The sequence below is a fragment of the Vipera berus genome, assembly GCF_964194415.1.
Source record: "Vipera berus genome assembly, chromosome: 1".
Lineage (NCBI taxonomy): Eukaryota > Metazoa > Chordata > Lepidosauria > Squamata > Viperidae > Vipera > Vipera berus.
The window spans coordinates 72,505,680-72,531,724 of record NC_138202.1 but is presented as its reverse complement, the minus strand read 5'-3'; the positions used below and the strand labels follow the sequence as shown (position 1 = coordinate 72,531,724).

The following is a 26,045-nucleotide window of genomic DNA, read 5'->3' as shown; positions in this document are numbered from 1 at the left end:
ACTTTAAATTATTCTTATTTCTTCACAGAAGAGAAGTCCTTACTGTATCCTAATTAACCAATCTAGCACATGTCTAACATCAATACCTGGGAAGATCCTAGAAAAGATAATCAAAAAACAGATTTGCGGACAACTAGAAGCAAACAAAGCTATAAACAGTAGCCAGCAAAGGTTTGTGAAAAAAAGATCATGCCAAACCAATCTTATTTCACTCTTTGATAAAGTGACTAAATTAGTAGACAAGTGAAATGCTGTGGACATAGTATACTTAGATTTCAATAAGGCAATTGACAAAGTAGACCACAACCTGCTGCATAGTAAGCTAGAAAAAGGATAGACAACAACACCATCAGATGGATCTGTAGCTGGCTGACAAACTGTACTCAGCGAGTAGTCCTCAATGGTACTACATCCACATGGAGAGAAGTAAGCAGAAGTAACCATAAAGCTCTGTCTTAGGCCCAGTACTCTTTAATACCTTCATTAATGACTTAGATGAGGGAATAGAAGGGGAACTCATCAAATTTGCAGATGATACTAAACTGGTAGGAATAGCCAACACCCCAGAAGACAAGCTCAGGATCCAAAAAGATCTTGACAAAGTTGAACAATGGGTCCTATCCAACAAAATAAGTTTCAGTGTGGAGAATAGCAAAGTTTTACATTCAGGCAGGAAAAACCAAAGGTACAAGTGCAGATTAGGCGAGACCTGGCTGAAAAACAGTAACTGTGAGAGGGACCTTGGAGTCCTAGTGGACGATCACTTGACTTTGAGCCAGCAATGTGCAGCAGCAGCCAAAAAACTAATACAATCCTGGGTTGTATAAACAGGCATAGAATCAAGATCACGCAAAGTATTAGTACTGCTTTATAAAACCCTAGTAAGACCACACCTGGAATACTGCAACCAATTTTGGTCACCATACTACAAAAAAGATGTTGAGACCTTGGAAAAAGTTCAGATAAGAGCAACTAAAATGATCAAAGGCCTGGAGACTAAAACATACGAAGAACGGCTGCAGGACTTGGGTTTGGCTAGTCTAAAGAAAAGAAGAAATAGGGGTGACATGATAGCAGTATTCCAGTATTGAGGGGCTGCCACAAAGAAGAGGGTGTCAAACTATTTTCCAAAGCACCAGAGGGCAAGACAAGAACAATGGTTGGAAACTGACCAAAGAGAGAAGTAACCTGGAATTAAGGAGAAACTTCCTAACAGTGAGGACAATTAACAAGTGGAACAGCTTGCCTTCAGAAATTGTGGGTGCTCCATCATTGGAGATTTGTAAGACGAGACTAGGCAGTCACTTAGTTGAAATGGTATAGGTTCTCCTGCTCAAGCAAGGGGCTGGACTAGAAGACCTCCAAGGTCCCTTCCAGCTCTATTCTATTCTGTTCTTATTAAATGAGCATCCTTGGGTGCTCTCTGTTATGGGAATTGGGAAATGAATGCTTGTCTTTGCAGTTGATCATTTAGATCCTCTATTATCTTTGTGATTCAGCAGGAAATAGTGTCATGAAATAAAATGACACTTGAAAATTGTTTTTCACCAGATACCTGCAACATAGCGTTAATGAAATCAATAATTACTGGAATAATTTTCTCCAAAATTCTGGTAGGATTTTTGCAGCACATGATTCTATATGCAGTTTGATAAGTAGCAAGATGTGATTTTGAAATGGTGCTCTCAACATTTAACATTTTGTTTCTTCATTTCATCTCTTCTTGGAATGAAGAACAAAACACCACAACCCTGTGAGGTTTGTTATCTAAGACTGCATGATTTGTTTGTAGAGGTTGATTTAGCATGCTTGACTTCAGATTTCAACTGGACAGACTTTTTTGATAAATAACACAAAATGTTCTTCCGCAGTAAAAAGTACTCTTGTGAATCCAAAAACACATATAATTCTCATCATAGTTTCTTGACCTAAGATTACTTTTATTAACACTTTTGGTAGCTTCATTATATTCAACTTTTCTTCTATAACCTAAACCTTTTTTTAGTTTTTAAAAAATGAGAAATCTAAAATAATGAATAAGGACATTGAACTTCACCAATACTACCGTGTTTCCTTGAAAGTAAGAACCAGCCAAAAAGTAAGCCCTAGCTTGGACTTCCGGGTGGCAAGGCGCCGCCGAAGACAGCCATTTCCAGGCTGTCCGCTCCGCGGCTTTGTAGAACCGCCGAAAACAGCGCCGATCAGCTGTTTCGGCGGTTCGGAAGCCCCCTCCTCGGGAGAAGAGGAGGGGGTGAGTACCCAGGTAGGGGTTGAGCTCTCCGGGGCCGCCAGAACTTAAAGTTTTGGTGGCTGAAGGATTGAGCCCCCCCGAAGCCTGGGTTTGCTCCGGGCTGTGTGGCATTTCTGCTCCGTGCTTTTAGGAGCAGAACAAGGCATTCGCAACCATCCCTGCCAGCAGGAAAGGATTTCGGAGAACGAGGATGCAGGCAGAGCGATAAAGGAGATTAAGGTGAAAGTGGACTTTTGATCTTTAGCTCAATGGACTTTGCAGACTTTGAAAGTGAAAGTGCGTAGCAAGCAATAGTGGGGGAAAATGGCGGCTAAATCTTCCAAAGTTCTTAGAAGCGCGGGGGCTTCCCCGGTGCAGCAGTCTTCGTTGCAAGCCTTGTTGCCACCTGCACCTGCACCTACGCCAGCCCTGACAGTTAAAGATTTGCAAGATGCTTTGGAAAAACACTCACAGCAAATAGCTGAGATTATAGATGAAAAGCTGGATGAGAAACTAACAGAAAAACTAGCTGAAGTTATGGATGAAAAGCTGGATGAGAAGTTAGCAGAAATAAGGGCGGACATCTTGCTTGCATTTCAAGGCATGGCTATATGTATCGAGCGCTTGGATGAAAGAGTGGAAGATCTCAGCCAAAATAATATTAAATTAGATGCAAAAATGTTAGAGACTGAGAATGTGGTGGATAAAATTGACAGTGACTTGACCTTGGTGCAGTACCACGAGATGGAGTTTGCTATTAGAATCAGAGGCTTAAAAGAGAATCCTAAAGAAAATCTGAAGGAAATAGTCTCTGACGCTCTGGAAGGGGTGCTGGGACGGCCAGCAGATGGAATTGTGGGAGACATAGATAAAATCTTTCGTGTCAATTCGTGGATTGCAAGACAAAGGAAATTACCCAGAGATGTGGTTGTTTATTTTACAAAGAGAGCAATCAGGAATGAAGTTATCCAAGCTTCTTATAATACTAAGCTTGTAATTGCTGAGCAAGAAGTCCTGGTTTTAAAAGAGATCCCTCCAAGAATTTTAAGGAGAAGAAAGGAGTTTGCTTTTTTAGCACAAGAGCTCAGGCGACATGATATCAAGTTTAGATGGGAGATACCAGTGGGTATGGTGGTGATGTATGAAGGCACGAGACATCGTCTTATTACAGTGATGCAGGCACGTGATTTTTATAGTAATGTTTTAAAAGCAACCCCCATACCACTTTTGGAATCTACAAAGAAGAATGGCGAGGGAAAGCCTCAAGGTGCTGAAGGAACAACGCAGACAGATGAGAAAGCTACAGGAGTGGATCAAATTTCAGTATCATCGGAAGAAGCTAGAGACCAGAGGATGACGCGTGCTGCTGTGAGACGAATGAGACGAGAGAAAGAACAAGACCAGCAGAAAGTTATGGAACCTCCAAAGCGTACCTATAGCGAAGCTGTGGGAGGGGCGCGGCCTAAGAATGTCAAGGGGATTCTGGAAGACGCGCTCCAAAAGCTTCGGGTCGCTAAGGATGGCAACTAAGCTTCTAACTTGGAATGTCAATGGTTTAAATTCACCACAGAAGAGAAAGAAAATCTTTCAATATTTAAAACAATTTAAGACTGATGTTATTTGCTTACAAGAAACACATATTAGGGCTATGGACCAAAAGTACTTATTGAACTCTAGATTGGGTACACAATTTACTGCCTCTGCAATGAACAAGAAGAATGGAGTGGTTATTTATGTCAAGATTACTATGACAGCGGAGTTAATTAAAGCAGATAAACAAGGAAGATATGTTATAATAGATTTGTTAATAGAAGGCAAAAAAAACGCTTTTGGTTGGATTATATGCTCCTAATCAACAACAAGCAGACTTTTATAGTTTATTACACAGCAAGATCACTCAGCTGGATTACAAATCTTTTATTTTTATGGGAGACTGGAATGGTGTCTTGGATGTACAAATGGACAAGAGTGGTTCTTTTAAAAGTACTCCAAGTCATGCTAAATTGCCTAAATCTTTTTTTGAGATGAAGGATGATTTGGAGCTGCGAGATATCTGGAGAGAAAGAAATTTACAAGAAAAGGATTATACTTTTTTTTCTGATAGACATCAATCTTTTTCTAGGATTGACTTTATATTAATTACTAACGATTTTTTTTCTAGGATTAAGAAGATAAAGATGGATAAATTATATTCAAAACAAATATGGGACGAAAAAGTATCATTTAGCTTATGAGTAGATTTTAGTGGGATATTGTTATTGGTACGTTGTTTGTAGTTATGTTAAAAGAGAGTTAAAGCGCATTATGAATTTGGTTAATTGTATATTATGCATAATTTTTATTTAGAATATGATTATTGTAACTATAATCCTGTATTTAGCTCTGGGAAGTGGGGGGGGGAAGTGGGTGGGTTTGGGGTGGGAGGGATTTGGGGATATATTGTAAAATTTTGTTTTTGTAAAACTCTTTAATAAAAAAAAAGAAGATAAAGATTTGTCCAAGAATTATGTCTGACCATAGTCCAGTCTGGCTAGAGATTGATAAGGATAATAGAGATAGGCGCTCCTGGCGTCTAAATGAGAACCTGTTTAGAAATCAGGAAAATGTGGAAGAATGTAAAAAACAGATGAAGGTTTTTTTTTTAAACTAATATGAATAAGGGTACTTCTATGGAAATGGTTTGGGATGCTAGTAAGGCTTATATGAGAGGTGTGTTAATATATATGAATAATAAATACAGACGTAATTTGGAATTTAGGAGGAAAGAATTAGAGAATGAAATTAGGGAAAAAGAAAGGGCCTTAATTTTGAATCCATCGGATGCGAAGATTAAAGAGGTTATTAATTTATTAAGGGGACAGTTTGATAAGTTAATGGCTGATCAGGTGGCAACTAATTTACGGTTTGCTAGACATAATACTTTTTGTAATGCCAATAAACCAGGTAGATGGTTAGCTTATATGCTAAGGAAGAAGCAAAGGGCTTCTAATATAGATAAAATAGAACATAAGGGTAAGGTTGTGTATCAACAGAACCTTATTAAGGAAACCTTTGTTGATTTTTATTCTAAATTATATGCTAGAGATAAGATTAATGAAGCAGATATTGATGTATATTTGAGGAATGCTAGTATTCCAGTTCTTACACAAGAACAAAAGGAAGAGATGAATCAATTGATAACTGAGGAAGAATTTTTTTTAGCAATTAAACAATTGAAAGTGGGTAAAGCGCCAGGCACGGATGGATTAACTGCTGTGTATTATAAAAATTTACAGTCTGAGATGATAAAGCCATTAAGGGAATTGTTTCAGACAATTCAAATGGGAGGAGGGGTGCCTCCGTCTTGGAAAACTGCTTTCATTTTTTTGATTCCGAAGGAAGATCAGGATGTCACTCAAGCAAGAAACTATAGACCAATATCACTTTTGAATACGGACTACAAGATATTTGCTAAGGTTTTAGCTAATAGATTAATGAGGGTACTGTAACAGGTAATTCATGGTGACCAAACTGGGTTTATAAGTGGTAGACAAATGAAAAATAACGTGAGGCATATAGTTGACTTGTTGGAATTTCTGGAAAGAAACAACCAGATCCCTGCAGCGCTGATTTTTTTGGATGCTGAAAAAGCCTTTGATCAACTGGATTGGCAATTCTTGATGAAAGTATTAGATAAAATGAATTTTGGGGATAAATTTTTACAACCAATTAGGGCATTATATCAAAAGCAAACAGCCCGTATAATAGTAAATAACAGTCTGACTGAAGTATGTAATATTGAAAAGGGCACAAGGCAGGGGTGTCCGTTATCACCTTTATTATTTGTTTTGACATTGGAGATATTATTGATTAAAATACGGAATTCGGAAAAAATCAAGGGAATTCAAATAAGAGATCAGGGTTATAGACTGAGGGCGTTTGCAGACGATCTGGTTGTTACGGTGACCCAGCCTGAAAATTCTGTTGTAGAATTGATGGAGATAATAATGCAATATGGGAAAGTTTCAGGATTCAAGGTTAATATACAAAAAACTAAAATGCTGTCTAAGAATACGACAGTACCACAAAAGGCTGTTTTAGAAGGGTTAACTGGATTTGAAATTGTCAAAAGGGTTAAATATTTGGGGGTATATTTATCACCCTCAAATGCAAAGTTATATAAAAATAATTATGAAAAGCTATGGGGAAAAGTTCAAAAAGAATTGGATAGCTGGAAAAAATTACAATTGTCTTTATTGGGAAGAATTGCAGCAGTGAAAATGAATGTCTTGCCGAAATTTCTATTTTTATTTCAAATGATACCTATTCTTAAAAAGGATTCAAACTTGGAGGAATGGCAAAAGGGTATTAATAAATTTGTATGGGCAGGGAAAAGGCCACGAGTTAAATTTAAGATTATGCAGGACACGCGTGAAAGAGGTGGTCTCAAAATGCCCAACTTTAAATTATACTATGAAGCTGCTGCTTTGTCAGCGATAAGTGATTGGATTAATTTAACACAAGGAAGATTATTAAATCTTGAAGGTCATGATTTGTTATTCGGTTGGCATGCATATTTATTGTATGATAAGAAGGTAGATAATGTGTTTAAGGTGCATATTTTAAGACATGCTTTGTTGCGAGTTTGGAAAAAGTATAGATATAAGTTACACTATAAGATACCTTTATGGGCAATACCGAAACACGCAATAGAAAACATAAATGTTGGGTTTAAACATGATGTGACTACATATAAGGAAATTTTAAGTTTGGAGAGGAATGTATGGCGTTTGAAGCCGTATAACTTTTTACAAGGAGAAAAGATTGTTCAAACTTGGTTTCAGTATGGGCAACTACAGGCCAGGTGGAAAGAAGATCAGAAAATTGGTTTCTCAATGACTGATGAAAATTTGGTAAAACAAATTAGAAATCATGGTCAAGCACATATTAAACGGATATATCTTGCATTGATAGAAATTGATTCAGAAACAGAACTTGTTAAAGGTTGCATGATAAAGTGGGCTCAGAATATTCAAGAAGTTATTACAATGGATACTTGGGAAAAGATCTGGGTGAGAAATGTAAAATTTACGCAAGCCCAAAATTTAAGAGAGAATTTTTATAAAATGTTTTATAGGTGGCATTTAGATCCTAAAAAGTTAGCAAGTATGTATCCGAACTACCAGCCTAAATGTTGGAGGTGTGGTGGTGAAGATGCAACGTATTTTCATATATGGTGGACCTGTAAAAAGGTTAAAGCATTTTGGATTAAAATCTGGTGGAACATGCAAAAGATATTTAAGAAAAGGATAAAGTTTTGTCCGCAATTGTTTTTACTGGGCATTATTACTGATACTACTGTTGTGGACACTAAGTTGATGTTGAACTTAATTACGGCAGCAAGACTTTTAGTAGGGCAATACTGGAAGAAGGAAGAACTGCCGACTATAGAAGAGTGGACTTTAAAAGTTTCTAACCTGGCGGAAATGGCAAAGATCTCGAGGTATTTGAAAGACCATTCGCAACAACGATATATTGTGGAGTGGAAAAAATGGATTGATTACATCCAGAATAAATATGGGACTAAAAAATTTCATTTAGCATTTGAATAAGTATTGATGTGATATTTATATTGCTTGTAGTCATTTTATAAGAGCTAAAGTGCGATAGACCTAATAGTTTATTGTTGTTAGCATATGGTAGTTTATGTTTGTTTCTACTTTTATACCTTGTATTTAGCTCTGGGAAGTCGGGGAGGGGGGAAGGGGAGGGGGGAGGGTTGGGTGGGGTTGGGAAGGGGTGGGGTGGGTGGGGAGGGGTTGTTTTCTTAAAGATAAAATGTATTGAAAAACTTTTCAATAAAAAAGTAAGCCCTAGCTTGATTTTGGGGGGTGGGGGGTGGGCCTAATATAAGTGCTACTCCAAAAATAAGCCCTAATTTTGGGGTGAGACGCACACCTAAAAATCAAGCTAGAGCAGGGGTAGGGGGATGAACCTGCCTCACACACCCTGCACCCACTTACCTTACCAGTAGGACCGTCACAGCCAGGCCTTCCACGCCTCGACACTTGTCAAGCCGTGTGGCTCGTCACGCCAGTGCCACCGCTCCCGGCAGGAGGCTGTATCGCGCTTCGGGCCATTGCTGCTGCTCTCAGCAGGACGCCGCATGGTACTTTGTGCCATTTCCACTCCTCCTAGCAGGACGCTGTGTGGCTCTTTGGGCCATTTTTACTGCTTGCGGCAAGAAGCCGCATGGTGCTTCGGGCAATTTCTGCTGCTCGCGGCAGGATGCCATGTGGCTCTTTGGGCCGTTTCTGCCAGCCGGGTCTTAATTTCGGGAACACGGTAGTATTGTATTACTGAACTTCACTTCTACAGCTGTACCAAAAAAAATCACTATATTATTATTTATTTATTATTTATTTTATTTTTGGGACGTATATGCCGCCCTATCTCCCGAAGGACTCAGGGCGGCTAACAACAATAAAAACAACAATACAAAAGTTAAAAAAGAATTAAACAGCCCCAAAATAAATTAGTTAAACCATTAAAAATTAAAACAATTTTAAAACCCGTCGTCAATCCAGGTCAGCTTGATGAAAAAGGAGTGTTTTGAGGCCGCGGCGAAAGGACCGGAGATCCGGGGCTATCCGGAGCTCAAGGGGAAGTTGGTTCCACAGGGCTGGCACTCCCACAGAGGAGGCCCTCCCCCTGGGGGTCGCCAGCCGACATTGTCTAGCCGACGGCACCCTGAGGAGGCCCTCTCTGTGTGAGCGCACCGGGCAATGGGAAGTCGTCCCCGGCAGCAGACGGTCCTGCAAATATCCCGGGCCTAAGCCATGTAGGGCTTTAAAGGTAAGTACCAGCACCTTAAATCTCACCCGGAAGACAACCGGTAACCAATGCAGCTCACGCAGGTGGGGTGTAGTATGGGAGTATCGGGATGCTCCCATCACTACCCGCGCGGCCACATTCTGCACCAGCTGGAGCCTCCGGGTGGTCTTCAAGGGCAGCCCCATGTAGAGAGCATTGCAGTAATCTATCCGAGAGGTAACGAGTGCATGAGTGACCGTACGTAGGGCATCTCGGTCCAGATAGGGGCGCAACTGGCGCACCAGGCGAACCTGGGCAAATGCCCCCCTGGCCACGACTCCAATATGATCTTCAAAACTGAGTTGTGTATCCAGGAGGACGTCTAAGTTGCGTGCCCTATCAACGGGAGGTAACACCTTTCCTCCCATAACCAAAGATGGAACCTCTTGGACAAGTCGAGATGCCGGTACGTAAAGTCACTCAGTCTTGGCCGGGTTGAGCCGGAGCCTGTTCTTCCCCATCCAGATCCGTACCGCTTCCAGGCAACGGGACATCACATCGAGGGCATCGCTGGGTTGGTTCGGGGTGGAGATAAAAAGCTGGGTATCATCAGCATATTGATGATACCTCACCCCGAAACCACGGATGATCTCACCCAGCAGCTTCATATAGATGTTGAACAGGAGAGGTGAGAGTACCGACCCCTGAGGCACCCCACAACTAAGGGGCCTAGGGGTTGACCTCTGCCCTCCTGCCAACACCGTCTGCGAACGGCCCGAGAGGTAGGAGGAGAACCACCGTAAAACGGTGCCTCCCACTCCCAACCCCTCAAGACGTCGCAGCAAGATACCATGGTCAATGGTATCAAAAGCCGCTGAGAGGTATAAAAGGACCAGGACAGAGGATATATTAGATGCCCCATTGGAAATCACCATCTTACAACATTACTATAATTGATCAATGATTTTGATAAATAGCTAGATGCTCACTGTGTGTTTGCTGCTCACTTTGCTAGATAAGTCAAGATAAAACAGGTGCTTTGATACGGTAGTGCTACTGCTTCTTTATCCAGGCACCATGGTAAATTCTGGTTGCAATCTGGTGTTCTGAACCAGCCCTCTTCTCGCAACCCCTAATTAAGAGAAGAGTCTGGAAAGCGTCCAAGGCTAAAAGGCTTCTGCCAAGATTTAATTACGCAGTTAACAAAAACACAAGAGCTTGTCTTCTCAAGCGGAAAAGTTGCTTTCAGCAACCAGCCCCTCCCCAAACACTTCTTTTATAGAGAGCTCAGGGCGTGGTCTCCCTGTGCCTCCTCCCGAGGAGTCCCATAGTCTTTCTTTGTTTGTCCCTGCTCGTCTGCCTCCTGCGTCGGGCGTCCTTGAACAGGGCCAGCTGTGGGTCATCATCCTCCGCACTCTCGGGCTCACACAGCTGAGAAGAGGTCCCCGGCTGAGGACTCTGCAAAGCCTCCAAATCATCATCAGCCGGTTCGTTTCCCTCCTCCCCCACATCTGAGTCCTCCGATACATCGGACCCGGCTGTCGGACCCACAGGCTGGCCCTGAGTCACAACATCTGGTTTTGCATAGGGCACACCCAAAGCCCTGTCAGAACATGCTCTGCATATCTATGCAGGATATAAGGAAATTCTGGTAGCAATTCCAAATAAATTTATAACCTTTCTCAAGTTTGCTTGTGATCCCCAATTTAAGAAGTGCTGTATTATATCCACATACTACTTCATATTATTTGTTCAGCAGCTTAAAATTTTCATAACCAAGACCTCAGCTTGCAGGCTTTTTTCCTTTCCCTTAGAAATATTGCGGACTGTACTTGTTTATTTTTTGAATTTCCTGGAGAGTTATAGTCAATTAAATCTTAAGTAATTTCTTGAATTAACAAATAGCTTTCCAGACTAACCTGGTAGATTGTTGTACTGTTTAAATTGTCCTTGAAGCACTGGGATGTATGTTTTTTTTTCATGGTAGCCTGTTCTCATATGCTTGAATTGCTTGAATTCTGTTGAGAAGGATGTGACACTCATAGTTGTGAAACACTCATGAAAACCTTTTTTTAGAGTTGAAACAAAGATAACAATATTACATGGAAAGACTTTCAAAAGTTTTGTTATTATCTATAGTTCCTTTTTTGCTTCTGCGTAATCGGTGTTGGGGATTATAAAAACACTGCCTCTTTTTCTCATACTGGCCAACCAAACCCAAAGCATGAAGACAGAGTTCCTCCCCCACTGTGGTTCCCATGGAATTTAGTCTATGTGCCAAATCATGATTTATTAGTATATGTGAAAGGGGAAAACCACACTGAGCAAATTCTGAAATAGTGTGCCTTTAAAAGAGCTATTTAATTCTTGACCAACGTTCACAGTGGAGATGAGAGATCCCATCAGGAAAGAGGCTCTAGGTTTGCTGTAGATTCCTAGCTTTCTTCCTTTTATTGTGGGAAAAAAATCAACTCCCTGAATTCCTGTCCTTTTTTCCCCTGCTTTCTTTCCACAGAGACAGAAATTATCCTGCTTTTGCTTGTCAATTATATTAGAATTATAATGATTTCTTGAGGAAAAATATCCCCATTGCCTGGTTTGAATGAATCATTAGCTTTAACGTGTCTTTGATTTTATATTCCTTATTCTTAAAAAGAAGAAAAAATGAATCTACAGTGTTCCACAAGCAAGACAAAATGTCTTTTCTTTTCCTCTTGCCTTTCCTCTCTCTTGAGTTTAACGTCATCACTCAAGTCTGAGTAGCAGTTGGCATCTCTTGTTCTTATTCTCCAGCAGGTTCTCAGATTGGTTCCATCTCTTCAGAGATTGTCTTTTTACAATATCATAGCATTTGAAAGAATACCAGTATGCATACTGTATATAATAATTAAGAAAGTTAATTTCTAATTTGACGTACCAATTTTGATTGTCAAAAGATGTGAAATCATCATAGAATTACTTATGTTGTATGAAATACATGATTGACTACCTGAAGTTCTTTACTCTAGGACAGGGTTTCTCAGCTTTTGCAACTTTAAGAAAGTTGGCTGAGGAATTCTGGGAGTTGAAGTCCACAAATTTTAAAGTTGCCCAAGTCAAGAAATACTGCTCTAGGACTTGTTTGAATATAGAAGGTGACGTTTACCTTTGGCTTGTATCTAATTATCATTAGACAAGAAGAAATGATGTCACTTCCTGGAGTTTAAATAGTTTTAGCCTTTTGTAATTCATGTTTGTGATGTTTTGCTATTTCAGCTTAATTATTACCTGGCTGTCTTTTGTATATAGTCATTTCAACTGTGTGGCATATATATGCACATTTCTTTCTTTTGAGTGCTTTGCCATCAGTCTTTTGTCTTTTTTCTAGGTAGTTTATTAAAGGTTTTAATATTTTAATCCTAATTAGTTGAACCTTTTTTTTAAAAAAAGACGGAAACAAAACTGGTTCAGGAAAGACTTGAGACAAGGCAGATTTGTGACAATTACTTGCTTTAAAACAAAAACTGTCTTCCAAGTTCCATTTTGAAAGTGTTTATGTACAATCTATCTGAGTGCTAATACATTCAGACAAGATAGTTATTTTTGTGTGTGTGAATTTCTAGTTGTTTTGTGTTTCTTTGAAATGTTACTTATATCTTGTTGAAGGAATATATCCAATGCCGTAGGTTCAAAATACTCAGTTTTTCTTTTCTGCACTATGGATGTTTTATCTAACATTTATTTTTCTCTTTTTGTTGAAGGGTAAAAATTGGACTCACCATCTGACTTTAAACATTAAAAACTTTTGGTGTCTAAAAGATGTGCCATGGAATGGTAGGAGCAAAGAGCACCACAACATCGTTGCTTGCCTTGATCAGTCATGGGATACTTTTTCCATTCTTTATCTTCAGTTCCTGTATGGTGGAAGGATTGGACTCATGTAAGTAAAATTCTTCTTATCTGTTACATGTATATTTCTACCTTTCTCTGCTATAATTCAGGGCAAGTAACAACATCCCTTGAAAAATGGGTTCTTGTGGAAAATTTTCATAAACCAAACCAAGCCAAGCCATCATTTAAAGCAGCTGTATAGTTTTAAGGAGGGCGGTGCAGTGATTCAGCAGTTAAGACGCTGGGTTTGTTGGCTAGAAAGCCAGCAGTCCAGGTTCAAGACCTGAGCAATACATTATGGGGCAAGCTCCCATCGTTATCCCAGCTCCTGCCAACCTAGCAGTGCTTTGTGAAGTCATGTTGGCTACATGAACCATGGTAATGTCTTCAAACAACACTGGCTCAATGGCCTTGAAATGGAGATGAGCTCTATCCCCTATAGTTGGCTATGACTAGCGGAGTAAAATCCGCAGGGACTCTTAACTTTTTAAAAATACTTTTAAGGAATGTGTGGGGTCATTTACTTGGTGTGGGGGTGTCCCATTGGATTGCATTCTTGTACCTGAAATGGACATCTGATTTCTGCTGGTGACAAGTCTAACTACTTTGAGTAGGAGTATGGATACATGACTGTTGCAATGAATATATGAGGAAGACATATTTTCAAATTCTATACTGGATTTAAACAACATAGAATAATAATTTTATTGTCACTTTGAATGTATACTAATTGGCATACATTAAAATGAAATATGTATATCAAAGGTACAACAAAGTCACTGAACTCCGGGATAGATAAAAACAAACTGTTTAATACTTAGCTTTTGTCAGTCCCCTGCTGACATCGTCAGAGTAAAAGCTGGTGGTTGGGAGACCTGCTTATGTAGCCAGCTGTTTCAGCGATCCGGTCATCGAGCGCGTAACCGGTCTACCCGCCCCTCGTTCTTCCTCAATCGGCTGTATTACTCCTAATAGTGCCACCCCTGCCTGTGTCCGTTTGAATCTTAGCATTTTCCCTCCTTCCTGTGTGCGGCTGCTCAGCGTCGCTGCCAGATCATCCTTTAGGTTGCCTTGTCCAGTGGCCTCAGTAAGTTGTTGCGTAGTCGCGTCTGGTGGCAATCCTTCCATTGTGTGCCCTGTCTTGCTCCTGCTGGTCTGCCCTCTCTCTCTCCCGATTCCATGCTGGGCCGTGTTGATGTCTCCATCCCTCCACTCACTGTGATTTCATGTTGTTCTATGGGTGGGCGTCCTGGGTCTATCCGGCTCCTATTCATCCTGCATATAGGTGGTATTCATGCTTGCTGTGAGTCTTTGCGTTGCTGTTTGTGCTTCCTCAGTGTTTGATAGGCTGGTAGCAGGTCTCCTAACCACCAGCTTTTACTCTGACGACGTCAGAGGACTGATGAAACCTAAGTATTAAGCAGTTTGTTTTTATCTATCTTGGAGTAAATATATGTAAAATATATTTATAATAGAAAAGAAATTTGGATTGTGAAGAAACAGGATAGAGTATTTTCAATTCTGGTATTGAAGAAGATTCCTTACATAGATAGCCAAGAGAGAAAGTAAATGGATTATTGAACAAATCAATCTAGAATTCTCATTTAAGGCACAAATAATATTTTGGAAACATAATGTGAAGATCTTGTCTCCTTGGAGAAGTCCATAATGCTGGGAAAGTTGAAAAGAGGACAACCAACAGCAGGGTAGATGGACTTGATTAGAGTATAGGTACAGCATTGGAAGATCTGAACAGTCTCATAGGTGAGAGATCGCCCTGGGAAAATCAGTCTCTATGGCCAATTAAAATTGTCACAGACTTGTTGGCACATAATGTGTTTAAAATGCTCCATATTAGTTGCAATATCTACAATCAAGATTATCCCTTCAAAATAGTATTGATAATAATCACTCCACCTGAGTATAGCTGACTCATTCAAAAGCTCATCAACCCACATGGCCTGGGTCCGGGATATCTGAGGGAACACCTGCTGCCGGCATCAAATGCCCTTCGCCCAGTGCGCTCCCACAGGGAGGGTCTGCTCAGGGTCCCGCCGGTAAGAGACTGCCGGCGGGTGACACCCAGGGATAGGGCCTTCTCGGTGGGAGCGCCTGCCCTCTGGAACCAGCTGCCGGTGGAGCTGAGAACTGCCCCCGACCTTCGATCATTCCGCCGGGGCCTGAAGACCTGGCTCTTCGAGCTCTCGGGCCCAGACTGAGGAGGAATTTTTAATTTGGGGTTCTTTTTAACTGACTACAGGGTTAATTTAATATTTTTTAATTTGGTTCTTAATTTTTGTATTTTGGATTTTTAATTCCCTGTAAACCGCCCTGAGTCCTCAGGGAATAGGGCGGTATATAAATATAACTAAATAAATAAAATAAAATAAATAAATAGTTCTCATATTATCCTGTACATATACTATATATATGTTCGCCTGGTGCGCCAGTTGTGCCCCTATCTGGACAGAGATGCTTTACGTACAGTCACTCATGCGCTCGTTACCTCTCGTGTTGATTACTGCAATGCTGTCTACATGGGGCTGCCCTTGAAGACCACCCGGAGGCTCCAGCTGGTGCAGAATGCGGCCGTGCGGATTGTGATGTGATCATCCCGATACTCCCATATTACACCCCTCCTGCGTGAGCTGCATTGGTTACCGGTTGCTGGTTCTTACCTATAAAGCCCTTCACGGCTTAGGCCCGGGATACCTGCAGGACCGTCTGCTGCCAGGAACGACTTCCCATCGCCCTGTGCGCTCACACAGAGAGGGCCTCCTCAGGGTGCTGGCGGTCAGACAATGTCTGCTGGTGACCCCCAGGAGGAGGGCCTTCTCTGTGGGGGCACCTGCCCTGTGGAATCAGCTCCCCTTGGAGCTCCGGATGGCCCCTGACCTCCGGTCCTTCCGTCATGACCTTAAAACACTTCTTTTCCAACAGGCCGACCTGGACTGATGATAAGGGGTTTTAATATGGTTTTAACATTTGATTGGTTTTAGTTGGGGCTAGGTATAGTTTAATTTATTCTTAATATTTGTATCTTATTTGTATTTTATTGTTGTTAGCCGCCCTGAGTCCTTCGGGAGATAGGACAGCATATAAGTCCCAATCAATCAATCAATCAATCAATATAGCCTTGTTGGACAACAGGAAACTATAGGGATTTCCTTGTGAGAAAGAAATTTGGTTTTAGAGGTTTCCCTGGTCCTGAGGGATTCTATGGAATGGAGCCTGTTGGGAGTTAGTTGAGAAATTCTATGGATATAGGCAGCAAAGGTAACCTACAGCAAGAAGAGTGCTATGTAACGTAACAGATGAATTAAGTTTTGAGTACATATAAATATCAAATTTGCCAGTTTTCTTGGAAAAATGCTTTTTTTCTTATATATCATTTTATTCTTGTACGTTTCACCATGAATGCTACTGAAAGTGTGAGAGTGGAGTTTTAGATGACTGGTGGGTAATTTATTTAATTAAATCCTGGTTTTATTTATGTTACAAATCCTCTCGGTGGGAATACTTCAGAAACAGATACAGATACGAGACCATGATGGCATTATGAATTGACTTTGGATGGCCTCAAATAACTAAGTGGGGTGGACCTAGTTGGTATGAATGAGAGATCACAAGTAAATCCCAGGACTATAAAATAAACTGAGTATTCAGGAAAACCTGCTGGAAGTAGACAATGGCAAACAATATGTCTTTTGTTACCCAAAAAGCTATATGGAGATGCTCTTGAAATGGCAAGGAATTAAGGTCAACTCAAATGGGAGATTATTTTTAGAGGCATAAGGCTTTGATGAGCTATTTCTGATGAGCTTTAGTTCTGAAATGTCAAAACAATGCAAGAGTGTTTGGTGGCTTCTTATTTTGATGCAACCAAACCTATGAAGCATCCTACCAAAGATTCATTGAATGAAGCACATTTTTGGTAACATAAGAAATTTGGGTTTTTTTGGCTTACCTCTCCTTGATTTGTGCAGAGTTCCAGCCTGGTTGGAACCCTCCCCATTTATCCAACATGAACATTTCAACAGTAGAAGCAGGATGGAAATGATGCTTGGCAAGGGTGTTCTCTTACGTCTAGGTCAGGGGTCTTCAAACTCGGCCCTTTTATGACTCATGGACTTCAACTCCCAGAATTCCTCAGCCAGCATGCCTGGCTGAGAAATTCTGGGAGTTGAAGTCCATGAGTCATAAAAGGGCCGAGTTTGAAGACCTCTGGTCTAGGTAATGGGATACCTGTCCTGCTTCCATTCAGATAAGCCTATTTATCCATATATTGATGCCCACATGCAGTAAAGTAAAACATATTTCTTACATATAATTGTGGTTCCTGAAATGGTCACTATTACGTGCACAGCATCACAAACTTTATACCAGTTATTTCTGTTTCCATGGCCATGGAAAATAGTTCTTGGCCATCTTCCCTTTATGTACTCCCATCTGACAATCATGTTTTCTCTCAGTCTTCTTTTCTTCAAAGTGAACGTTCTGCTTTCCTTCAGCAGACTGTAACGGGCAGAAGAAATAATCTTGACAGACAGTAGGAAGTGTTGCAACCAAGATAACAGTCAGATAAAAGAAATCTGAGTATAACTTTGATTTCTCCGTTGGGTCTACCTTGAAGGGCTGATACCGATTCACCCATAACTGCATCTACAACCCTCTTGTCAGAAACTTCTATTTAAGGTTCATGTAGTTTTTCAAAGGCTGCTTAGACATTCTTCAGACCCCAAGTACAAACAAGAACCATGCCGAGGAACATGTGCTTTAGAGGTCTACTTCCAGCCAAAAAGTCACCAACAGTTGTAAAAGATTCTGACAGTCTGCATAGTCCCATCATCCATATGTTTAATATAAAGATAGCCGCTCAAGTTACAAGTATGTAATGTATTTTCTGTATGAAGTCAAATAAGACATTAATTATAGAAGTGATATGTCAACAAAACTAATTGGCTGATTGCTTTCTGGATTTTTACCTAACTGTTTGAATGTTGCTCAGTTTTCTAACTGTTGCAGTTTGTTTGATGAGAACAACAATTCTGTAAAGTCAGCTTAGAAGATATTTTTTTTATATTCACCTTGCCTGTACTGCTGTGGCTTTTGGTAAAATGATCTTTTCTCAGACTTCTTTTCAGTATAGCTAGAATATAGCTGTGGAATGGAAATAACTTTTCAACACTGAAACATCCATCTACTGAATGCAGTAGCTGAATCCAGCAATTTACCCTGCCAATTAATGTGTTTTTCCACCTGTTCAAATGTTAGCTATTTTCCACTCAGATGAAGGCTCTGTATGTTCTGTGTGTGTGGTCTGCACAGAGCTCCTAAAAATTAGAGGTGGGGAAAAGGAGTGCTTAAAAGAAGACAAACATTTCAAGTCTTAATGAGATCCTCTTTAATATACAACATTTGGAAATACGAACATTGCATTAATATTCTATCCATGGAAATGATGTTGGTTGGAGTGGGGGGGGGTTAGGAAAAGTTCTGTACTTTGCTATAAAGGTACCAATGAAGAAACATGCTTCCTGGTTTTATTGTTTACGTGTTTGCTTGATTGATGTGCCACTTTTCTTCCAAGAGTTCCTAGCAGCTTAGATGAGGATCTCCCATTTTATTCCAATAATCATCTCTATTCGATAAGTTGGGGCCCAAGTCACCAATTAGGTTCCCATCGATGAGACTGGCCTAGAACCTTGGTCTCCTTATTCCAGCATCCTTAATCACGACACCACACTGTTAAAAAAAAAGTTTTAAAAAATGTGATAGCTAATGTAACTGAAAAAAAGATATGGATAAAGTTTATTTATGAGGTGACCAAGCAGTTGTTAGGTGAAACATCCCATGATTACACCACTTAGTGATAGCAGTTCTGGTAGTCCAGATTGCGGTCTCTAGGTGAGGACCACACCATTGTTAGTCAAGGATCTTATACTTCTGCTCTGCAATTCTTGCCTCCACTCCTGCTTCCCCCCCTCCACATATTCCCCCCCCCCGCCACCAGCTCTGCACTCTGAATAAACAAATAAATTAAATAATCCCATTTAAAGATGACACGAAACTATCTTTAACAAGAAAACTGCATTTAGATCAATCCATTATTCGAACGAGAGACTTTTGGATCACTATATAATTAATAGGGAATTACTAATAGTTACATCCTGGAACAACTGAAATCATACAAGAGCAGCTCTGAATGGGCTCCTCACAATGCAGTGCATTGACCAAAATCTTAAGAACATCACATGAAGTCATACTCTGGACGGCTAGGGGGGAAAAATCACATTCAGAGCAGCCATTTAATGTTTTAAGAAACTTTCTACAAAGTTTTATGCTTTACACAGCCATAAAAATTAGAACCCGTTCTTTCATTAAATAAAATCTCATATTCTTAGGATTACACAATGTCTATCTGAAGTTCATGCTTATACTTTAGGAGGGCCTCACACCTTTCAAATGGGTCAGACAACAATTTTTGACTCTGCAATCAGTTATATTGTCTGGGAATTGTAAGAGCTATAGGATGAGTCATCTAGGGTGGAAACTTAAGAAATGCCAAAGATTATGAACCACAAATTGTTGTAGCTGATGTCTGTGTCCTACAACAACTGCTTTATCCCAATCTAGGCATTAGGGAAGCGTTGCACAACCTCACCAAGGGCCAGCAGCTGCCTTGCTGGACATGCCTCTTCAGCAGTTGAAGAAGATGGCAAAAATCAGTTGAGGGAAGCAGTGGGCAGTAAGGGCAGTGGAGTGCAGGCAGTGGACTACATAGTTTGGAGAGCCAGTTTGATCTGGTTATTAAGGACCCAGGCTAGAAAGCAAAAGACCGTGAGGTCAAGTTCTGCCTTAGCCATGAAAGCCAGTTGGATGACCTTGTGCCAGTCTCACACACTCAGTCCAACTCACCAACTCACTCGAAGAGGAAGGTGTATTGGATATGTTCACATCCTTCAGTTATTTGTAAAAATAATAAAGGGGGGGAATCGTTGCAAATTCGGTTTCTGTTGCTTGCCATATTTCTGTAAATATTCCAACAATTCCTGTAGCTTTCCAACTTGGTAATAACTAGAATGATGATCTAACTTCATGATCAAGAACTAGAGATTCTTGTGAATAGGGATATTGTATATAGAATATCACAATACTCCTGACATCTTTGTTTGATCTCTTTTGAATCACCACTCTTATCAATTGGTGTCATTTAGCATACTAATTGGAGTATGGAACTTCTTTCTGAGTTCAGAGATCTTTTGGAAGACTTTTCTCTGTTTCTGTTCACATGTTGATGCTTTTAACGATTTGATTGTAATACTACATCTTATCTCTTCTAATAGGTCTCTGAAATTCTTTGTTAAATTCCTTCTGGTGATCTTTGTCTTTCTTCACTTTGGCTTCTCTTCTTTGTGGTGTCTGCCATCAGTTCTGACATCCAGTTTACTTTCTTCTGATGCTTGGTCTTTGGCAGTCTTTTTTTATATTCATTCTAAACAACTTCTTTGATTTCATTCCTCAGTTAATGAGGTCCAGGACTTTAAAGTGATTCCTGATGTTCTCCTTCAAAATATATGTACATGCTCAAGATCATATCATGAAAACTGGTTGGTTTTGTTCTACTTGACCTTAAATTGGAATTTCCACATGACCAGTTTTTGATTTGTTCCACAGTCAGCTCCAGGCACATTTTTGCTCTTTTGTAACAGTTATGTGTTGCAATAATATATAACCAATTCAATTTCTGTGTACTCAAACTGATGTCCATTGTATATAAATGTCATTTTAGTTGTTTGGAGATTGTGTTACCAATGAATTGTTAGAAACTGATAAGTCATTCTTTTTCATTTCTGTTTCCTAACTATGTTTTCCACTCATTTTAACTAGGTATCCTTATTAATTATTAGGTTGTAAATCAAAAGTTTGGCAATATCAAATGTTGAGTTTACAGTTAAAAGTGCGATGAAGCCATGACAGCAAAATCCATGAATATATGATCATTTTTACCACTTTTGTTTTTAGCAAAGTTTAATGTTGAGACCTGCCAATGTTATCTGAGGATTACTAGGGGAACAAAAGAATGAAGGAGGCTTCAGCTCTTAAGTGCAGGTGTGCTTTGGAAATTTAAGTTGAAAGAATGTTTCAGATGTTCATCTGCCTCCATCAGAACTCTTCCATGTCTTTTGGGGGTTTGATCTCTTTAATCCTGCTCTTCCAGTTCTCTTCACTGAAACACCCAATTTTTTCAAATCCTTACCTTTCCAGTGCCAGTTTCTTCTCCTTCTGTTACTTTGACTTCAGAAACTGTATGTTTCTCAGCTCTTAGTTTGAAAGTTCGTTATACACCTCCAACTTGTTCCCACTGCTGCAGCAGTGTCAATGTTCTGTAGACCATCATCTATGTCATAACAAGGATTCAATACAACAACAGAAAATAATTGGTATATTTCAGGAAAACAGTTTGCTGAGAAAAACTCAAAGCCTTCATAAAGGATCTCTGTCTTTTCTTGAGTTCACTCATTTTGCTTTGAAATCTTCTCAGTAACATATTGGTAGTAATAATCACATCACCTTCTGTAATAGCAGGAGAGACTTCAATCAGTGAATATTTTCTCCATCTTTAATTACATATAACATCCGGAGAAAAAAGGAGGAACCTGCCCCACTTTACATCGGAGAGAACTGTGTAGAGAGAGTTTCTTCCTTTAAATTTCTGGGAGTCTACCTCTGTGAAGATCTGACCTGGAAAGTTAACACAACTCAGGTGGCTAGAAAGGCCCAACAGAGGCTTCACTTTCTTAGGGTCTTGCGGAAGAACAGGGTAGAACAACAGCTAATGACCGGTCTACTATAGAGAGCGTCCTCTCGTATGGTATTGTGGTTTGGTATGCTGGTCTGACAGCTGCGGATAGGAAAGTATTACAGAGGGTAGTGAGCACAGCACAAGACATTGTGGGCTGTTCCCTGACACCACTGGATGACATCGCCAGGGCTCGTTGCCTTGGAAGAGTGAGGAAGATTCTCAGGGATGATTCACACCCTGGACGGTATCTCTTTACTCTCCTACCATCCGGTAGGAGATATAGGAATATAGCCAACCGTACCAACAGGCTGAAAAATAGCTTTTATCCGTGGGCTGTTAGGCTTTTAAATGGGACATAATCTTATGCAGAATTGACTTGGGTGTAGTTGGTTCACATAGTGTGGTGGGATGGTTTGTTGTCACTGTGTGTTGGGGGGAGAGAGCAGGGGGGGGAGGCTCAGCTAATCTCAATGTACACATGTTGTACTTTGACAATAAAGGTTTATTATTATTTATTATTTCTTCAACCACTCTCATCCTAATGGGAACCATGGTTAGCATTGCCAGCATTATTTTTTTCTTGTAGCATTTTATTGAACATGTTATAAGAATGAACTAAATTAAAAGCACTGTAGCTGTTTTCTGCTCATATTACATCAAAAGAATTAATTTTTTTAAGTTAGTACAGGCATGTACTAGAAGAGCTTATTCACCTACCCATTTTATTCTGCTACAAATTAAACCAGTTTTTTAAACTGAAATTAGACAATGTGTTGTGTTACATGGAAGGATTTACATTAAGTAGAATGTATTCTGTGTTGCAAATAATTACTAAAGAGACAAAATATACACCACTCCTACATTTGCCTATGAGACTCATTCTTGCTGTTCTCTCTTCTTTAGCTTTAAAAGCCTGTTGGCAGTTAATGGAAATAAGACTGCTTCATTGTCAGTGAGATCGGGTGGAAATAATATTTGGGAGAGGAGGCAGTTATTTTTAAAGGCCCATCTATAATAGTTGATTGCTTGCATTTAAGATGAATATTGTGCATTTTCTTTGTGGCTTTCTAGCATTGGCTTTCTGGGTCTGATCCTACAATTATTGCCAACTTAGTTATCTGAAAGTATGGTTATTGTTGTTATATTCCACAGTCATATTAAGATATGAAATGGATATCTTTTCCATTTTGGAAAGGATAGGTCTATTGCTTTTTTAAGAAATAGATTTTACTGAGATAGGAGTGCTCTATTCCTGAAGCTACAGTATAATCTTAGCTTGGCAAGGCAGACGTGTTACAGAAAAACATTTTAATAGATAGTTCTGTGTATGGCATAGTTTTCTCCATGGTTTCTTAGTGGCAGAGGTTTAATAACCACGTGGTAATCCTAGTGTTGCATGTTAATTAAGGTAATTCAACTCTCTGCTTTTTGTGAATCTCCAGCTGGTGATTGCATTGATGCAAGACTATAATTAGTCTTTATTTCCCTTTTGATGTCTTTTGTTTAAAACAGTTTTGAAGAAGCTTGAAATGATTAGGCACATTTTATCCTGTGTATGTAACTGAATCTAATTACATAAATGTATAGCTTTGATTACATAGACAAACCCTTTTCCTTCAATGTGATCTCATTAATTCATTTTAGTATATTAAAAAAACTTCATTATGCATTCTTGATAGAGAAACAGTAATTTTTCAATCAGCAATGAATATGAAGAAGACTACAGTGGAGCATATTTGGTTCTTTACTGTTAATTCAGTGTTCAGAATAACACTACATACACTCAGTGTGGAGGAACCTATTAAAGATTAATATTAATAAAGATATTAATATAGATATTTGTCTTTAATATTACTCTATTAAAGACAAATATATGTTAAATGGCAAATGGGATTTTTCAAGAATAAAAACACTCCTGTGCTTTCTTACAACTGTGAATACCCTTTTTGACCAGAAGGAGCGGTATCTGATCTGCCAAGTGATAGATTTTGTTCATTGTTCAGTATAAAGTTCCTATCTGAAATTTGATCCACTGGATTTTGTCTGTTAAATTGAGGGCTTACTATAAGCAGAAAATATTATTATTATTATTATTATTATTATTATTATTATTATTATTATTATTATTATTATTATTATTATTATTATTATTATTATTATTATTATTATTATTATTATTTATTTATTTATTTGATTTATATACCGCTCTTCTCCCGAAGGACTCAGGGCGGTGTACAGGGCAATAAAAATAAGAATACAGGATACAAGATTTAAAGTTAAATGATTGTATTATTATTATTATTATTATTATTATTATTATTATTATTATTATTATTATTATTATTATTATTATTATTATTAATTGCCAGAGTCAAAGAAAAAAGAACTGGAAAAAATTACAAAATACAGTGACCTGGCCATCAAAACTGCACGATTATGGATGAAACATACCCATCAGGGCACTGGGAACTATGTCCAAAAACTTTGCAAAATATATCAAGAAATTGCAACTTCCTGCAATAACTCCAGCAAAGCTACAAAAAACTGCACTACTCGGAACCTCTTATATTTTAAGGAGATGCCTGGTTGATACCTAGGATGCTGGCAGCAACCCGTGTCAACCATTAGTGCCAGTCAATTTGAGCGTTCAGTTTAATGTATAATAATAATAATAATAATTAATAATAATAATAATAATAATAATAATAATAATAATAATAATAATAATAATAATAATAAAGTTGGAAGGTACCTTGGAGGTCATCTAGTCCAACCCCCTGCTTAGGTAGGAAACCCTATACCATTTCAGACAAATGGCTGTCCAGTCTCTTCTTAAAACTTGCAGTGTTGGAGCATTCACTGCTTCTGGAGGCAGGTTGTTCCATTGATTAATTGTTCTAACTGTCAGAAAATTTCTCCTTAGTTCTAGGTTGCTTCTCTCTTTGGTTAGTTTCCATCTGTTGTTTCTTGTCCTGCTTTCAAGTGCTTTGGAGAATAGCTTGACTCCCTCTTCTTTGTGGCAGCCCCTGAGATATTGGAACACTGCTATCATGTCACCCCTCACCCTTCTCTTCATTAAACTACACATACCCAATTCCAGCAACCGTTCCCTATATGTTTTAGCCTCCAGCCCCCTAATCATCTTGGTTGCTCTTCTCTGTACCCTTTCTAGAGTCTCGACATCTTTTTTACATCGTGGTGACCAATACTGGATGCAGTATTCCAGGTGTGGCCTTACCAAGGCATTGTACAGTGGTATTAACACTTCACGTGATCTTAATTCTATCCCTCTGTTAATGCAGCCTAGCACTGTGTTGGCTTTTTTGGCAGCTGCAGCACACTGCTGGCTCATATTTAAGTGATTGTCCACTAGGACTCCAAGATCCCTCTCCCTTGCTACTATTGAGCAAGGAACCACCTATACTATAGCTGTGCATTTGGTTTTTCTTCTCTAAATGTAGAACCTTTTTTCACCATAGAATTTCATTTTGTTAGATAGCGCCCGATGTTCAAGTCTTGTCAAGATCCTTCTGTATCTTAAGCTAACTGGGAATTTTAAGTTGTAGTTTGAACAGAGCAATGTTGAGAAAGAAAGTTAACATAATTGTTGGAATGCATTGATTGATATCTGCATGTGCTCCTAATTATCTGCTTTGCAAAAATAGATATTTGAAGATCTGTAGTAATGAGGAAATACAGTTCTCTTTTCAGCAAGAAAATGGGCCTCTGACATGTCATGAAAATTAGTATCCCAACTGAAGCAGTGAGGTTGTTCTAATCCAGGGGTCTTCAAACTTGGCCCTTTTATGACTCATGTTCAGTTCTGTCAAGATCCTTCTGTATCTTAAGCCTATCTTCTGGAGTGTTGGCTATTCCTGCCAGCTTGGTGTCATCTGCAAATTTGATGAGTTCTCCATCTATCCCCTCATCCAAATCATTGATGAAGATGTTGAAGAGCACTGGGCCCAGAACAGAGCCCTGGGCACCCTACTACACACTTCCTTCCATGTAGATGCAGTTCCATTGAGGACCACATGTTGAGTATGGCCTGTCAGCCAGCTACGAATCCATCTGGTGGTGATGCTATCTAACCCGCATTTTTCTATCTTATCAAGTAGTAGGTTGTGGTCTACTTTATCAAATACCTTACTGAAGTCCAAGTAAATTATATCCACAGCATTCCTCAACTTAGTTGAATGGGTTCATTTATAAATACAGTAAATGAATGAATTTAAATTTTAAAAGTCCTATTAAAAGTGCAGTAGGAACTAAACTATTTAAAACTCATTATTCATCTACTTAAAAAGATGTATCTAGGTAAATCTTGGATTTCATCACAAAACAGCT

At 39.3% G+C, this 26,045-nt stretch overlaps 1 protein-coding gene across 3 annotated transcripts in view; it reads left to right on the top strand.

The window, feature by feature from the left end:
* The window catches only part of SUSD6 (sushi domain containing 6), a 68,920-nt gene that overhangs the window by 24,150 nt on the left and 18,725 nt on the right, over positions 1 to 26,045 (top strand). For all 3 annotated transcript variants that reach the window (XM_081315616.1, XM_081315617.1, XM_081315615.1), the window contains exon 2: positions 12,763 to 12,941. In XM_081315616.1, coding sequence (XP_081171742.1) covers positions 12,821 to 12,941 — 121 coding nt within the window. In that variant the 5' untranslated portion in view covers positions 12,763 to 12,820. The remainder of the gene's footprint in view (positions 1 to 12,762; positions 12,942 to 26,045) is intronic.